The following is an 18,588-nucleotide window of genomic DNA, read 5'->3' as shown; positions in this document are numbered from 1 at the left end:
AATTTTTACAATATGCAGAATGTATACGCAGAAAAGTTTTCCTTTACCTTTAGCTTAAAGCTGAGTGAGCCTTCCTTTTCATCCCTTCCTTTTTTCCTTCCTTCCAGCTGGAGCATTTCTGCTGACAGTAGCATATTTAACTACTCAGCAACAATTTAAGGCAAACTTTGAGATGAGAACCCGGTGTCTGCCCACACTCTTACAAAAGCTGAGGAACATCCACAGGACATAGTCACAGAATCATTAAGACTAGAAAAGACCTCTAAGATCACCCAGTCCAACCATCAGCCCATCCCACCATGCCCACTGCCCACGTCCCTCAGTGCCACATCCACACGGCTCTGGAACACCTACAGGGACAGTGACTGCACCACCTTCCTTGTCAGCCTGTGCCACTGCAGCACTGCTCTTGCTGAGAAGAAATTGTTCCTAATATCCAACTCTAATTTCCCCTGAATGCACCAACAGAGGAGACCAGGACCTTGTGCCACAACACCTGGCTTGGTGAGCTGGGCACTGCTCAAAGGAGATGGAAGGAGGAACTTTCCTGGAACTCTAACCCAGAGCTGTCAGCTGTCAGTCCAGCAGCTGCGTCAGTTGCAGGGTTTATTCCTCAACTGGTGCTTTTTCCCACACTCCATGCTATGTGTGTTATGAAGCATGCACAAGCACCAATTCTGAATTACAGCATTGACTTCTGCAGCTTATTCTGTATACATCCCCCTTTTTAAGACCTCCTGACAAATGAACCTAGAATGCAGCTGTTTCAGCTGATAAAACAAAAACAGCCTTCAAGGACTTAGCCAAATTCTGTCCACTTCAAGTTCAGTAATAAAATCACAATGATTTTGACCAAGCAGTCATCTTACTTTAAATTAAAACCTGATGTTGCTTTAACATTGGACATTTTAACATTTTAAAATTAGATTATGCATGTCATTAAGATAACGTAAAATGAATAGCTGATTTATAATCGAGCTCTCCCAAAAGCCATTATTCAGTAAACTTTCAACAGATGTTCACTGCATCAGAAGGATATGTGGCATGCCTTGGTGAATCATTTCACTCCGTGTTCAGTTCTGAAGTGACTGATAACAACTGTTTGAGGCAGAAAGATATACAAACTGCAAAAGTGAAGGCAGCAAAACCACTAGAATGATTTTATCTTGAATTTCACCAAGCAGTATTAGCTGTGGCCAGAGAAACAAGATTTTGCTTTTTCCTCTTTAAACGTAACAGCGCTCTGGTGATGTACATGAACATCACTCCATCTTTCTTTGAATGGAGCCTGCTTCTTCGTTTCAGCAGCACACAGTGCCAGCATGTTCCATTCCTTTGTTAACGCGTCTCTCTTTGCCGGGTTCACGTCTATCCCTCTGACTTTTCCTATAGTTCTCCAATTGCACAACCAGAAGCACAAAAATGCTGGCCCACCCTTTCATTAATCTACGTTTTTCCTAAAACAATCCTTCCTAATTGTCTGCTTCCTGAAACGAATGTTCGCTTTTCCTTCTAAAATGGTCTTATATTTTTTCTTCAGTCTTTATTTCACTCTCTTCTGAATCTTCTTCACCCTCACCAGGTTTTGTCAGGGAGGATAATAGCAACTCTGAAATCATTCCAAGGTGGACTGTACCGCCAGAACATCATCCTGCTATTATGCTCCACTCCATTTTCGATGGTGCAATCACCTATTTTTGGCCGTGACATTACGGAGCATTCAGTTGGGTACAGAGACACACAAGTCCTGAGTCTGAGCTGACACACAAGCAAGGCTTCTTTTACGTCTTATTTCTTCATGTTTATCGCCACTCCATCACCCGCTCTACTGGCAGTTGTGATACTCCCCATCACCAATCCAGACCCAGGGAACAGCAAAGAACTTTGCAAATACTGCAGTGCCAGCAGTATTCCCTCAAGCCATTAACGCATTACGTAAGACCAATTCCCGTACAAACCACCAGCGTTCACATTTGCAGCTACACCATTTCTCCTTATTTTGTCTCTCAGCCAGTTTTACATCTACCACAGTATCATGCTTTTTATTCCGAAGGCTTTGAAAAAAATACAATAAATAAAAAAAACTATATAAATTTAGTTCAATCATGTAGTTCTTTATTCACTGTCTGAGAATCTCAGATAACAGCAATAGGATAGCAAAACATTCCTCTGAAGAAATTGGGCTATGAAAGTTATTCTAAATTCTACTTTTAACTATGAAACACATTCCTTGGTCACAGCAGCCTTTTTAGAAAGGACTCTACAATACACTCCCTAGAAATCCTTCAGTGGAATAGAATGCTTTTTAATTGCTCGTCTACGAGTATATATTATAGGGGTGGTCACTTCATTCTCAGATCCCTTCAGAACATCCAAGACCCCCCATCCAGTCTGTGTGATGTGCACCAGGTGGCTTCAGGTAGCTCTTGGCATGCCAAAATCCATTAACTTTATCAGCATAAAACAATACATTGCTTGGATTGAATACTAGGGAAAAGAAACTTTCACACTGTACTATTATTCAGATGAGCTGGCCTCTGGGCTTCTCACTTCCAGTGAACCACAACAATTTTTACACAGCTGTAGAAATTCACCTTCTAAAAACTAAAAACCTTCAGATGTTAACATTATTTGTGGTTATTTGTGTTTCTCAGTGTGTCTTTTTTGCTGTTGTTGTTGTGGGGTTGGTTGGTTTGTTTTGTCTTTTAATATCCAAAGTCTTCAAGAGGTTTTAGCTGAACTAAATCCTTAAGCATGGCAGGCATGCATGACATGCTTCAAAACTTACCCTGGCCAGATGCAGGCATATGAAACTGACCTACAGTACGGGCCTCTGAAGTGCAGTTGCCCTAAGCTTACGTCAAAGGCCTTTCTTTTACAGTCCACCTGATGGACGTTCATTACACGTCCTACATGTCAGAAGTTCACATTCAGCCATCAGATGCTAATGCATCACCACTATAGTCCAGCCGTGTAAATGAGAACCCAGCACAACCTGCACAAGGCAGGCTCAGTTTCACATTAACTTGTTGGTAGAATATTCAAGCACAAAAAACAGGGCCGTGGGTAAAAGGTTCACAAGCCTGAAATGCAGAAACATGTACGAAGTACGTGTCTGGATTCCCAAGTTCTTGAAGATAATCTTGCAACAAATTACCTAAACCACTTTAAAACCCTGCTTCAGAATTAATTTTCCAGCCTTTCTACAGCCATGCTTCAAATCTCCTTTAGAGTCTGCTTCCCGCTTTGATCTGTCAAAGATGGAGAACAACCACATCCAACAGACCCATTTGCTTTGCCAGACTTCAGAAGAAATAGGCTCTCTTCCAATAAGCTGACTGAACCCAATCTGTACCCTAGCTTTTTCATAGCTGTCACTCTAGGCACTGGAAGTCAGATTTTAAAAAAGGTCTATGTTGGGCAGAACATAGTGGCAATAGAGGTGAATATGAAGGCAAGCAATATCTCCGATTGCATTTCCAGCTAAAAGGGACTACAAAAGAAGCCTTGGGTTCATTCAAGGTACATCGTGATGATGTGTTACCAAGCCCTGCGAAGTACTAAACCTTGCAAAGTGCGCATACCAGAAGCTTCAGCACTTCATTTCACCATCTACTCAAGCCTGAAATGGCCTCCAGAGTTTTCTTGTGTGTGAAACAATTACGTATCAGATCACTGTGGAGTCCGCACTTGCAACAATTATCTGTGTACGATGATTTTATCAATGAGTTTATCCATGTCTACACATCCTGAAAAACAACGTAGACATGCACTTAGAACTGGAATCACAGGTAACTTGCAAATATTTGTACCAGGCGCCCAAAGGCTATGCAATGAGACATTCTCTGTGTATACAATGGCCAGAGTCAAAGTTAATTTTCACCTTTAATGAGCTCATGATTCTCTGTTATTTAATACTCCACAAAAAGAGTATTACAGATTTAAAGATTATTGCAGTGACTTTTAAAGAACACAGCCAGCCATGAGACTGGAACTACATTATCATATACATTATGCAGTCGTTGATACTATCTACTACAGCATGAAGAAAAATACTTTGAAAATAAACAGTATTTACTTGCAAACATAGAAATGGAGCTTTCTTTCTTACAGTATGGTTACATATCTGTTTTCCAAGAGTAACATTTTAAAAATGCTAGATCTTGAAAGGTCATAGACAAAAAGAGTCATGATGACGATGAACCAGTTTTGCCCAGAAATGCTTTAATGAGCACGCTGCAGTTTTTCAGCAAATCCTAGTTTTGCCAAGCTTCAAGAGGCAAAAGCCTAAAATGTAAAAGCTTCCAAGTTGTCTACCTAGTCCTCTCATCTTGCTCTGGAGGGCCCAGTGATCCACACTGCTTACTGACAGTGTGTCACCGCAACTGTTCTTTGACGTGAATGCCATCAGAAGAGATAATTCAGATCCTTACGACGCAAGGCCCAACAGAAAGCCTCCAACAAATCCACTGGAAACCACGATGTTCTGTTTGATAAATTCTGTTGACTGAGAAGAAAAACAGTATGCATGAAGAATTGAGTCCATTGTGTCCGACTGTAGCATTTCATACTTTCATCACAACTGCTTGGAACAAGCATACTGAAACTGAGAGGGTGGTTATTAACAGGTTTGAAAACACACAGTTAGGTGGCAACTGCTGGCAACCATGGAGTGAAAACTGACTTTAGACTGACTTTAACAATACGTTTATAATACAGGTAGCTTTTGGGGGAGTTAAACTATTAACCAATTCTCATAGTAATTCCACATCAATGCCCCTCTTTTAATTAAAACCAGGGAGTTGTTTTACAAACCTGGCAAAAAAAAAACAAACACAAAACCAAAACATATGAGCACTACCATCATTTCAATTTAATACACACACACACACCAAAAGTTACTATAAGATTACCGCTCTTTTCAAAGATGGAGGCATTAGAAAACAATGCACTTCACTCCATGTGAGCTAATTTCCTACTAATTAATCCTACGAAAACCAAATATGCTAATCCCTCTATACAAGATTTCATGAAGTAATCAATGAATATAGCATATATCCAACAGGTGCCATTTCATAAACCCTTCACTTTGAACACTTCAAATTAGCAGTTAGTACACAATTAGAAAAAGTAACACAATTTGAAAAGGGGGAACAAAGGCCTCCATGTCCCACCCATTTCTGTAGTGAAATGGAGAACAGGCCAAGCTATCTGGTTGTACAGAAGAAGCCAGAAAATAATCTCTCTTGAATTTCCACTTCAAATCCACATTAAAATGTAAGATAATTTTTAGCAACCTAACTGTAATGCCATCCGATTAAGTATGAGACATAAAATCTCTTTAATTACAAAGCTCAGTGTGGCTGCTGTTTCATGCTTGTCTGCAGCACATTCCTGGTCAGGAATCACAGCTGCAGAGAAAAAAACTGCAGTACCAATATGGCGCCTGAAAAAGTGCCGGAACATGCCAAACGTGCTCTCTGTTTTTCTTCTTTTTTTTCTTTTTTTTGTGAAGGACAGAATGATAAAAAGAATCTTCAAATGACAAAAGAAAATGGCCTCAGTGACACCAATCAGTAAGAATTCACCTCTTTTCAACATAGCATGTAGCAGGAAGACAGATATTCTTCAAGTATAATAATGAGATTGAGAAAAAAAAGTACAACCAGCTACAAAACACTGCTTGTCTCCAGGAAGTCAGTCTTGTCTAAACAAAACACTGTGACCAGTTGACTAAGCTAATGTCTTTTAATAATTTTTTTGTATTTGAAGTTACTGCTTTAACCATACACCCCCCATTTTCTATGGTATCTTAAGCCAAGAATGTGCACAGACTAACTGGCAAAACCAAGAGGAGTCCCTACACCACACCTAGGTTAATACATTTCTTATACACATCATTGCGTGCAATCGTATAAAAGCAAACAAAATACCTAATTAAATAAAAAAACACACACCAAAAACTTTTAATAATGTATACACCCTGGTACCTTCCCATGATAAGCAGAACTATGTGGTGCAAAACCATGGAACTATTATCAACTGAGCACCACATGCAGAGGAAGGTAAGAAAATCTGGCTGTCAGGAAAGCATATCACTTCAGACTTACCTCTTCAATTAGAGTATTGATTTCAGGCGCTGCCTTATTTGCACGCTTTTTTAACTGTTTTTTTGCCTTGTTTACATCTTTCTCAACTCTCTTCCAGTCAACTTGTACATATCCACTATGACTAGCGATCTGCGAAAATAAACTGTAGTTAGTACTGTTCTAGTTAACATTTTCTCAATCAGCACATGGTATCTTTGCACTCACAGAATTTGCTTGCATTGTTTAAATATTGTCTGGGTTTTTTTGTATTACAGATAAAGGAAAAGACATTCCTGAAATTACAACAGGCACTCCAAGCACTAACATCTACTTGCAGTAAAAGCAACTGAAATTGAACAAGCAATTGAAAAGTTCAATAGACTGTTAATTTTACCAGTTTTCTATAGTTTGCTTATAAAAACTTTGATTTTTTTTTTCCTTCAGCACACATTGAAACTTTAATTGCAAGAATAGGAAAGTAAAGTAAATTTATAGGGAAAAAATAATTTTAAAAGGCAATTCCATTTAAGTTTCTTTCAAAATTGTGGAATTCTAACTTTTGACAGAATATTTGTGGCTGATAAGAATCATACTTAGAAATAATGGGAACTGTTATCTTACATCATTTAAACTGTCCAACAAATAAGTATTTGAAAACAGACTTCTACAAAGCAGAGACCGTAAGCAGAAAAACTGAAACACAAACACTGCAAGTGCTGCAACAGGAGCTAGCTGTGAGATTCCATAGTACATTCAATCATCATCCCTAACTTTGCCTTCTTTCTCTTACTCAGATTTAGTCCCAAAAACAGGGAAACATCCTGTTACTCAGCTGTCACTGGTAGTCCTCACAAATTTTCTCAAAATAATTCACAAAATACATATTTAAATGCTTTTAACAACATAGCCTAGGAAAAAAAAAAAAAAGGCAATTACTGCATATTCTAGCTACGGTTAAAATAAAAAACTCATCAGCTGGAAAAACAGGAAAATCAAAACTAAGGATTACTCCTCCAGTATTCTCCTGAAGGAGCTGGCCACCCGTGGCTTGGACAAACACACTCATTGCTGGGTAAAGAACTGGCCGTATTACTGGGCCCAGAGAGTGGTGGTGAATGGAGTTAAATCCAGCTGGTGAGCAGTCATGAGCGGTGTTCCCCAGGGGTCGGTGCTGGGGCCTGTCCTGTTCAGTCCTGATGACTTGGACAAGGGGATTGAGTGCATCCTCTCTAAGTTTGCAGATGACACCAAGTTGGGAGGAAGCGTCAATCTGCCTGCGGGAAGAAGGCCCTACAGAGGGATCTGTATGACTGGGCTGAGGCCAATGGGATGAGATTCAACAAGACCAAATGCCACGTCCTGCATTTTGGCCACAACAACTCCAGGCAGTGCTACAGGCTTGGGGCAGAGTGACTGGAAGACTGTGTGGAAGAGAGGAACTTGGGAGTATCGGTCAACACTTGGCTAAACATGAGTCAGCATTGTACCCAGGCAGCCAGAAAGAAGAGCAGCATCCTGGTTTGTATCCGAAATAGTGCTGCCAAAAGGAGCAGGGAAGAGATCATCCCTCTGTACACAGCTCAGGTGAGGCCTCACCTCAAGTACCGCATTCAGTTTTAAACCCTTCACTACAAGAATGACACGGAGGCCCTGGAGTGTTTCCAGAGACGGGCAACAAAGCTGTTAGGAGTCTGGAGTACAAGTCTAATGGGGAGCAGCTGAAGGAACTGGGATTGTTCAGTTTTGAGGAAACTCAGAGGAGACATTATTGTTCTCTACAACCACCTGAACAGAGGTTGGGACAAAGTGGGGACTGGCCTCTTCTCCCATGTAACAGAAACAAGATGAGAAGGAATGGCCTCAAGCTGTGCCATTGTGACATACAGAGCAGAAAGGCATTGGCACTGGCTGCCCAGGTAGGTGGTGGAGTAACCATCCCTGGAAGAGTTCATGAAATGTTTAGATGTTGTACTGAGACATGGTTTAGTAGCATAATATTGGTGGTAGGTGGACAAATGGTCTGAACGATCTTGGAGGTCTTTTCCAACCTGGGTAACTCTATGATTCCATGATTTTAACTGCTAAGGCAAATAAACGTAGACCACTACCTTTAAAGGTAAATGACTTACATAATGACCAGTTCACAAAGAGTGAGAGGGAGATTTCTCAGATACTTCCCAAGGCCACGTTTGTCAAATTCATGTAATTTATGTAAAAGTATTCTATCCAAATGGTACAATTTGTAAATAAAATTCACATATAATGAAATTATGTAGGACAGGTATTTAAATATACAATATATTAAGCTTGGTATATCTTAAAATATAAAAAAAAACATTAGCCTTGCATGTCTAATGGAAAACCACTAATGTACACAGGTGCTGGTGTTGCATAGCTAATTAAGGTCTGCCTATTTAGCATGAAGTCACCAAAGAGGTTTTCAACCAGTGTTGCACATTCAGTCACTGGAAGACAAAGTAGGGGAAAAAAAAATAACAAAAAATTCTGAGGTGGAATCTAGCTTTTTGGTTTTTTTCTTAATGAATTCAATATTACCATAAGAATTTGAAGGAGGCCACATTGTTGAAAGGGAGTATATGGACTTTATATAAAGTTCAACACAATGCAAGAAATGTAAGCAAATATGTTAGTAGCAGAATATAAACAAAAGGCTTCAAAGGAAACAGTATATCAATAGGACTAGTCTTAATCAGCTCACCTCTCCATAGAGTACAGGCACGATGCAGAAGTTTTTAATTAAGCTTAATTTAGCACTCTAATAATTAGGGCTAACATTTTAGTCAGAACTTCAGTTTATACAACAATAGTTATATTACATCTCTCCCTGAACGTAGGAGCAGAGATCTGAAGTTCTGCTATGATCTTTATATGTATCTATGTGGCCAACAGCTCTATGTCCAGGTGGAGGCTGGTAACGAGCAGCATCCCCCAGGGGTTCATCTTGGGACTGGTACTCTTTAACGCATTTATCAGTGACACAGATGATAGGACTGAGCACATCCTCACTAAGTTTGCTGATGACACCGAGCTGAGTGGCACAGCTGACAGAGCAGAAGGAAGAGGTGCCACTAAGAGGAACCTTGATAAACTCAAAAGGTGGGCCTATGTGAACCTAATGAAGTTCAAGAAAGCAAAGTGCAAGGTTTTGTACTTGGGTTGAGGTAATCCCAGTTATGTATACAGACTGGAGAAGAATTCCTTGGGAGTAGCTCTGTGGAGAAAGACTTAGGGCTTCCAGCTGATGAAAAACTTTAAATGAGCAAGCAGCATGCTTACAGACTGTAAGGCCAATGGTATCCTGGGTTCCATCAGAAGAAGAGTGGCCTAGGTGAGGGAGTTGATTGTCTCCCTCAAGTCTGCCCTTGGGAGGACTCACCTGGAGTACTGTGTCCAGGTCTGAGGCCCCCAACACAGGAAAGATGTGGAGCTGTTGCAGAGGGTGCAGAAGAGGGCCACAAAAATGATGCAAAGGCTGGAGCACCTCTCCTATTAAGTCAGGCTGAGGGAACTGAACTTGTTAAACTTGAAGCGAAGGCTGCAGGGAAATCTCATTACAGCCTTCCAACATTTAAAGGGAGTTTATAAACACAAGGGAAATCAACTTTTTAAACTGGTTGATAGTAATAGGGCAAGGGGGAATGGTTTTAAACTAAAAGAAGGGAGATTTTAGATTAGATATCAAGGGAAAGTTTTTTACTGAGAGAGTGGTGAGGTGCTGGCACAGGCTGTCCAGAGAGACTATGGATGCCCCATCCCTGGAAGTGTTTAAGGTTGCAGTGGACAGAGCCCTGGGCAACTTAATCTAGTGCTTGATCTAGCAGCTGTCAACCCTGACCATGGCAGGGGAGTTGGAACTCGATGATCCCTGAGGTCTCTTCTAACCCAAGTTCTTCTATGATTCTATGAAATAAGTAATAGAAGAAAATGTTTTAGAAATAAAAATGTATAAATCTGGGTTTTGAATATAAAATATATAAATGTAAGGAAAAAGCTCTGTACTTCATCGCAGTGATAGTCAGAGCCCGTGTCACATCCACTTTGGCTGCAGTACTACTAAATCTCTAAATTTTTGTGTATAACCACAGAATCAACCTCAATAAATCCAAATGTTGGTGAAACTGACTTTAATATTTAAACCCTAAATCACCATAGAAGAAAATACTACCTTACAGGCAAGGTTCCTACAATACAGATATAAATATAAATACAAATTCATAAAGTTCACTACTATTTTCAAAGCCAGTCCCTAAGATAATGGAGATAAACTATTAATATTCTATTATCATCTCCACACTTACATACCTGCGTGACTAAGAATATATGTGCATGCATATGTAACTCATACTAATCAACTATTTTTGTTAAAAGATCTTCCAGAACTACTGGAAAAAGGTATTTTCTAGAAAGATGATTAAAAATGCATCAATGCAATATTATTAAAGCTACCTGTGTCTCTAATCAAAGGGAGCAGAGAATCTAAAGGGAAGATCTGATTTTGGAAGTGATACAGGATAGGCATGCAAGTAATTTGTTATTATGAACAATCATTACGAGTAATGAGAAAATAATGTGCAAGAGTAAAAAATGTGTATAGTAAGATGGGACAGTAAGACGGCAGTTTCCCTCATACTAAAAAAGCCTATCCAAGCCCAGAAGCTCCCTGCAAGCTCCTTGTTCTCAGCTTCTTACTGTATTTATACAAGTAAGCAACCCTCTCTGCTCTTGACAAGTTTCCATAGACCTGACGAGCCTCTATCTTTGATATACAAAGATAAGGAGAGACTGAGAAATGATACTCCAGATGCTACGTTTTCAGCCACCATCCAACTGGCACAAGAAATGCAAAACTGAATGCAGCTCTGTTATCAAGTTTCCAACCCAAAAGCACATTGCCCTCTCCTCACTTCACTGCAGTCCCCACAGCATCATCAAAGCAGGGCATCAATATCTCTCTGCGCAATGTATAGCCAAGGGTAGCTAAGGGTTTGTTTTGCTTTCTGTGTTATTATTCTGTTTCTTATTTTTCTTAAGTTAAAAAATTATTTAACATATATTTGAAGTCAATTTATCATTCAGATGGAAGGAGGCAAAATAGATCACTAAAAACACACAGAAATCCATCATCTTATGATTAAGTAAGCCAACACAAAATGGAAGAGGTGTCAGCATGTTGAGTGCAGAGCAAAAAGCATTACTAAGGATACAGGAATTTAGAAACATAGATCAGGCACTTGGTAAGAACAATTGTTTTAAGTAATTTATTATAGCAGAACAACATGGAGTTCATACTTCTCTGCTCTGCAGGAGTTCACTGAACTGTGCACTATATAACAAAAAGTTACAGAAGGCAAATCCCTTAGGTTAGTATCCGAGAAATTATGTTTTCCTTAGTATAGAGCACAGACATTGATTTATAACCAGCACACATGAAGAACCATCTCTTAAAAAAAAAAGTTAATTGATCAGATTAAGCTGTTAAAAAGAATCAGCAAAAAGATGCGATAACAGATCTTAATTACAAAAAAAAAAAATAAGGCTGATTCCTTAATCTCATTTTTATTCTCCACAAATTACTTTTAAATCTTTATTAAGACTGAAAAAACGTAGGGATCACATATGGATCACATACACAAATCGGAGAAACCTTTCTGCTTCTTGTACAGACTGACACTTCCAAGTGCACTGCTTTCAGTTTCATACAAGTTTTTTTTCAGATACCGACATCAGGTGCTGGAGAAAAAGCATTTCAGGACTGAAACGTTTTATTGAACGGGCTTTACATAGAATGTTGCCTTCTGTAGTTCTTGGTTGAGCAGGTAATTACGATGTCAATATTGCAATCAGGAGCTTAAACGAAATCTGCAGCTCCAGAAAAGCACAGAGAGAAAAAGGAAGTTTCTAGTCACATGCTGAAGTGTTCCTCTGCCCACTTAGGGGAAGCGCTGAACATATATTCAGAAGGAAATTAACATCACAATGTGTGATCTTTAAATGAAAAAATTAAAGGCTACAGAAATGTAATTATACTGCAGAATTTATGACTCAGCTTTAAAAATGCAAAACGCTTTGAATTGAAATGAAAGAGCGAGACACTTATTTCAATCCCTTCCAAGAAAATCTGATCTTCCTTAATTAAAGATATAGGCAACTTGATTTAAAATATGCAACTTATTTTTTCCTCTTGGATAATATTCCTTTTCGGATACACCATAAATGAGATCAACCATGAAATCAGACACTCAAACAAATGGCAAACCAATTCACTGTATAGACAGCTCCCTAAGCTTCACAGCTCAACAAGCAAAACACTGCATAAGTAATAAGTTTCAAGCGATTTCTATTTTTCTCTATCTACAGGTTTTAACTTTTCAGCTTCCTGTAGCGAGAAGCACTAATGCAGGGACTTGCAGGCAATGTTCTGCCAACTGCTCCTGGATTCCAGGCTTCTCTGTTCAGCAGACTCTACAGTCATATTTAGATAAAAACTGACATTTAACGAATTAAGACCAACAGCACACTATATGGGAAGAGAGATTCTGCTTATTTAACGCGATGGAAAAGAACGATGAGTACTTTCTGGATTCACAGACTATCTGTAAATCATATAAAATTCAAATGTTCTCTCATGATGCGGAACTACACAGTGTGGGCTAAAGAACTGAGGGCTTTTCAGATTGGATCATCTGCTGCCATTGCATGTTTTGCACAAAAATTTACACGTGTGTGCTTCTAAATCCTTTCTGATTCGATACACCTGTAACATTCATCCCCTGTGTTTGGGTACAGGCCCAATAAACAATGCTTTCCGGGATATTTAAACAGGTCATCCACACACCATGGTGAAAGAGAACAAATAATACCATGAAGCTTCATATCAGAAGCGTTTCTCTGACTCCTCACATTGCTGTTGATACTTGCCTTTTGTGTAAATTGAAAATACCTGAGTAATTCAAAACCACGTACGTTCTATACTTAAATGAAAACAAGCTAAACCAAATAGTTTGAAAAGCACACATTCTCATATGGAATGGGATTGCAGTGTTTATGTTTAACAAGGGGGAAAAAAAAAAGAATGGTCATGAACGAGTACTTCATGCAACTGTGATGTCTTGCTGCTTTATACAGTAGGAACGGCAGGTCCTACACTAACTGTCCTGATCAACAGCTGGATCTAATAGCCACTGCCACCAAGGGAGCAAATAAAAGTGGGATGGGTTTTTCAGAAACCCTCCAGGGCCATGTTGGCAAGAATAAAAAGAAACTATTTTTAATGCTCTGTCTCAAAAAAAAATGGTGTATTATTTGAATGAACCCAAGCAGGCACCAGTCTGTTTCCTCATTTAAAGAAAAAAGACAAGCTCACAGGTACAAAGATGTGAAAAATGCTAGCAAAGGAATTAAAAGTTACTTGGTGTCTCACAGAAGGATATGTGAAATTCTCCTTCACTTAAAGCCTTTTCATTTATTCAAAGGATTTGGGGCAATATTTCCTCCCTTTATACAACATCAGATGAAAAATGTAAATGGTCATACTGGATGTCACCTTAAGATTTTTTAGACTTGAAATTCAGATGAACAGAGGAATGCAATGAAGCTATCAGACCTTCAGAGGTTTAGTGGATAAAGCCAGTGAAGAAACCTTAGGGGGAAAAAGGAACAGCTTGGCTTCATAACTGGACCAGAGTACATATTCCAGGGGACTGCCAACGCAGCCCAGTTTTCTTAAAGCACTGATAGAATTTTAAAATCTGTTTTAAATAAATACAGCTTACATACCCTATCTCTCTAAGCACAGGTCTAATCCGAAAACATTGAATCACATACAGCATTTATTTCTATACAAAGGTTTCTTTTGGATTAACACAAACCACAGTAAAGGATGGAGTAGATTCTGAATTAGCACTTTTTTCTTTTTTTTTTTGCTTCTTTTGTACACAATTTTCCATCTGAAATTCAGTTTTGGATCGGTAACATGAAAAAGATGAAGTAGATAAGAAGCCTTCCTAATTAAATTTTACCCAGCAGCTGAGTTGTTTTCCTCCTGTTTAAGTAAATAACATTTGCCAACTTATAAAGCATGAAATTCTACATACTTGAAGCAGAAGAAAGCCACCACCTACTGCAGTTGCTGCAAGCTTTCCGACTTTCTGGAACAAAAATCCCGCACACCTTAGGAGAACAAAACAAAAAACCCAGTCCAATGAGGTAGTCTGCTGAACAATGCCGCAGTCCAACATTCCTGACGGCGACAATTACTATTAGGTTTTTCATTTAACAAAGCAAATGTATCATTTCGCATCTTTAAAACTTCCGAATATTTCATACAAACAATGTTTAGTGACTAATGTCTAACACAAAACAACATGAGCAATGGTTGCTAGCTTACGGCTGCACAATGGCCCCTTCAAGGTAAGCTTGAGATCTCCAGGCCCTGTTTATACATAAAAGCTGCATGCTGCTATTGAATACAGAACTTTAATAAAGCACAACATAGTAATATAATATACATGTGCCATTATAACTATTCCCAAGTGGAAGGTTAATATATTACACTATCGTTTACTCAGTTACACAGTCTATAACTTGATTCCCAGCTATAAAGAAGTTACATCCCTACCACAAGAGCTAAAAGCTGGTGGAAAAATAGGAGGATGGAGCAGGGAAGGGCACTCTCTTGAGACACGGCCTTGGTCTATTTTTAATGGATCAAGGCAACTAGCAATTTAGAAATTCATTCTAAACATGCCTCCATCAAATGGGGACTGCCAGAGATACTGGTATAAGAGAACAGTTTTAGCAGTAAGGCATCTATGGAGGTTATCCCCTCCTGTTCCCAAACTGGGCCAACTGCAAAGCCAAGCTCCAAGCAGAACAAGGTTGCTTGGGGTCCCACTCCAGCAGGTAGGATATTTCCAAGGCTGACAGTCCCATAATCTCATCAGGTACATCCTCTGGGGTATTTTCTGCCCCTCCTATTCTCACACACTGGATGATTTTTATTAACTCTGCATATGAACAGTGAGTTCATATTTATATAAATGAACACACACACACATATGCGTATACACATACACTGAAATACAGTTTCCACATCTTTCAATCAGCCATTTTTTATGGATGCCAGATCCCATTAATTATTTCCTAGAAATTTCACAGTTTGTGTATATGCATCCATAGAAGTTATTTCAGAGGTAAATCAAACACTAGATGGAAAGCTCCGCCTACATTCCCTAAGCAGTGCTAAACATACACACAATCATTTCATTTTAGCCTATCTCACCTTCCAAAGCTTGCTTAGCTCCATTTTAAAAGTTTCTGTGCAACCATAATGTTGTTTTCCACTGAACTTAACACTCTTGGAATACGGCAGTAAACAAATACGAGTCAAGTACCTTTCACAAATAACAAATACTTTGACTTCAAGATTGTGGCCCCATTTCCCAATTTCTATTCTCATACACACTATCTACCTGTCACCATAAACTATTGTAGCATAGCTATATTGTAGCAGCCGCTCTCACGTTAAGAGAAGAGACGTTGTTAAGCTGATCGAAATGACTTCAGTTTAATTTAGGGTAACAAAGACATCTCTTTAAAGGGAGGCTCTTAACGATATATCCTGACACACATTCCTGTCTTCATTTCTGTCACCAATAAAATACATCTTAGCCACAGTATCATAACTAGGCCTCTAAATCTACACACGTAAGTAAATCTGCTTTTCCACAGAGGTAAAAGTTACATGCAGTAAATTTCCATTTACTCCTATAACTTATAGAGTTCTGCCACTTCTTCAAGTCCTTTTCACAATAGCTGGTATGAGTTCCCTTAAGTAACTGGTGTGTTTTATTACAAAAAGACCTCAGAACGAGGAGTGAGCAATAAAGGGAAGTCTGTTAGAGAAAACACATGGATATGCTTCAAACAGCCTTGGAAAGAACTCTTCAAAATACAGCTAAGAGGCCTACTGCCGTTATGAAAGTAATGTTCCCTCACCAGCCAGTCACTCCACCCATCACGATCTGTGTAGCGACAGAGTATTTTTCTACAATTGGTCCCGAATTCCGGCCGAACAAACGATTCCACCAATGGTGACGCCTTGCATATTCTGTTAGATCCAGCACTTCATAGGAATCGTCATCGCTATCGTGTTCTAAAAAAGAAAGAAGAAAAGAAAGAAGTTATTTTCTCGATTACACAGTGCTCTAACATTCTACTGAAAAAAAAAGTAAATAACCCACCAACAAAGAAGCAAACATTAACAGAACCGTATTTGGTATTAGTTGGCTAACAGAATAGAATAAAATGCCGCATAAGGGCTACCTATGGTCCAGAGGTAACAGAGCAAATTACTTTGACATTTTATGCCATAAGCTTCGATACAAGAAGAGAACAAAGGTATAATCCATAAAATCCATGCCTAGCGCAGAAAAACACGAATCCCTCTCTGTTCAAGTAGAGGAGCTAAGGGGCATCAGATGAAGTTAGCAGGCCGCTGGTTGAACTTAAGAAAATGAGTCCTCTCTGCTCCTCCTTGAGATCTGGTTGACGTGCAGAACACCTTGCTGCAGGATGCTGCAGGTACCAAAAGCTGATTGCAGACTTCAAGGAACAACAGAATAAATTAAAGGCTTGAAACAAACAAACAAAAAAGTAATCGAGTGCTATCAGACAAAGGCAACAACCAAAGCTGATGATGTCCTGAGGAGAAGATCAAAAGAAACACTTTGAGAAACTATTGCTACGAGCTTACCCTGTTATTCCTTCTTACTTCATTTTGGAGCTAATGGCTTTCAGATGCACAGCTTTCATCTGACACAGTATAACTGCTGTCATGATCTTTAGCCACACACAAGACATCTAACTTAAGAGAAAGCTCAGGCTCCTCTTTTCCATGGTCCAAAGTTATGAAAGACTGAGAATTCCCAGCCTTGTGTTCTCCACAGAGGGCTACACACCAGCTTGACTAATTAGCTAAGAACATGCACTAGAGTTCCTGTTCCGTAACAGATGAAATAAATGAAGCTAGAAATTCAATTAAGTTCTTCAATTTCTGTATAATTCTGTCAACATTTCCAAAATAGGCCTCCTACAACTTCAAATTAAACATCATAAATACCACTTACATTCAAACATCAAAGGGAAGAGATAGTCTCCTTTCATAAAGGAACATTTTAAAAGCATATCATAGTTCTCCATGGATACACGCAGGAATTAAAGTCTGTTTCTGTTCTGAATACTTAAGGTGAAACTCAGTTCAGCGACAACGCTGAGACATCAATAAGAGAAGCCACATTACTACCTGGAATCTTAATAACCGGGGATGTAAACAATTCTTTTTTTAACCCCACTATTTGTGACCTAAGTGCTAAAGAATGCAGGCAATACACATGCAGGCATGAATTCTTTCCCTCCATGCTCCTAATCACTTGAACACAATTAGACCCACAATGTTAAAAGTTGCTACGGAAGGTTATTTCCAGCTTTCAGGTGCTGATGGTTCATGAGAAGATAACATGATGAGCCTCAGGCTGTTAGATATTAATAATGTAGGCACAGAATTAAGCCACAGCTCACACGAATAAGGCGTTCAGTGGCCAACAGCACAGTTTGATGATGTCCCGCTGATACGTGACCTTCTCTGTACGTGACATTAAGCTCACCCTTCGCAGCCATACAACTCCTAGCTATTCAAACCTACGCACTTCAACCCCAGTACACGAATGCACCAGGTGATGGGGAGAAGCCGTGGCTCCCGTTCCCACAGCGCACCGGTACACTCCGTGCGGACCCCACGGCCCCGCTCATCGAGGAGCTCGCCCCGACATCCCGCTCTCGGGCCGCCTTTCGCTCCGCCCACAGGGCCGGCGGTAACTCGGGGCACGGAGGCTCCCGGCACAGAGGGGTGAAGGCAGCCCTCGGCCTTCAGCGCAAGGCCGGCTTTCGCGCCTCCGCCCCTTCCCCATAAGGGGCCGGGTCCCCGGGAGCGGACTGACCTGGGGCGCTGCGGGGCCTCCGCGCCGCCATGTTGGCTGCTGCTGACAGCGAAGCCAGGCCCGGGGCCGCGCAGTCTCCACCCCCTCGGCCGCTCTGCGCTGCTGGCGGCCGCCTCCTCTGCGGCCGCGCGGTGGTAGCGCGCATGCGCGCGTCCGTCCTTTCTTCCCCCCCCCAGCGGGCAGCGGGGCGTGGGATGACGTCACAAGCAGCCAGGGGTCCCCGCGGCCCGGGGAATTGTGGGGGATATAGTTGTGCCAGGAGGGCGGCCATTTGGGCCTAGGGTCCTTCAGTGGGAGAGCCGTGTGAAGAGTTCTCATTGAGAAACAGCAGCAAGAGGCATTGCAGGTGGCAATGAGAAGCAGCTCTGGCTTTCTACACACAACACAGAGCTTCTGAAATACACATAGGTGTTAGGCATCCCATAAAAATAAATAACAGCTGGGAAAGAATGCAAAATACCATCTCCTTACATAACAAAGAT

The 18,588-nt window shown here is 40.3% G+C and overlaps 1 protein-coding gene across 1 annotated transcript; it reads right to left on the bottom strand.

Moving 5' to 3' along the window:
* Window positions 1-2,026: 2,026 nt before the first annotated feature.
* FUNDC1 (FUN14 domain containing 1) lies at window positions 2,027-18,263 on the bottom strand. Its single transcript, XM_072339092.1, has 5 exons — window positions 18,107-18,263; window positions 16,107-16,263; window positions 14,204-14,279; window positions 6,111-6,239; window positions 2,027-4,507 (listed from the first exon to the last, which is right to left on the bottom strand). Exons 1-5 carry the CDS (start codon window positions 18,249-18,251, stop codon window positions 4,430-4,432), a joined length of 585 nt encoding a protein of 194 aa, XP_072195193.1. The 5' UTR covers window positions 18,252-18,263; the 3' UTR covers window positions 2,027-4,429.
* Between the last annotated feature and the right edge of the window lie 325 nt (window positions 18,264-18,588).

The sequence above is a fragment of the Excalfactoria chinensis genome, chromosome 1, assembly GCF_039878825.1.
Source record: "Excalfactoria chinensis isolate bCotChi1 chromosome 1, bCotChi1.hap2, whole genome shotgun sequence".
Taxonomy (NCBI): Eukaryota; Metazoa; Chordata; class Aves; order Galliformes; family Phasianidae; genus Excalfactoria; species Excalfactoria chinensis.
The sequence above is the reverse complement of the archived record's forward strand: the minus strand, read 5'-3'. Positions and strand labels throughout refer to the sequence as shown.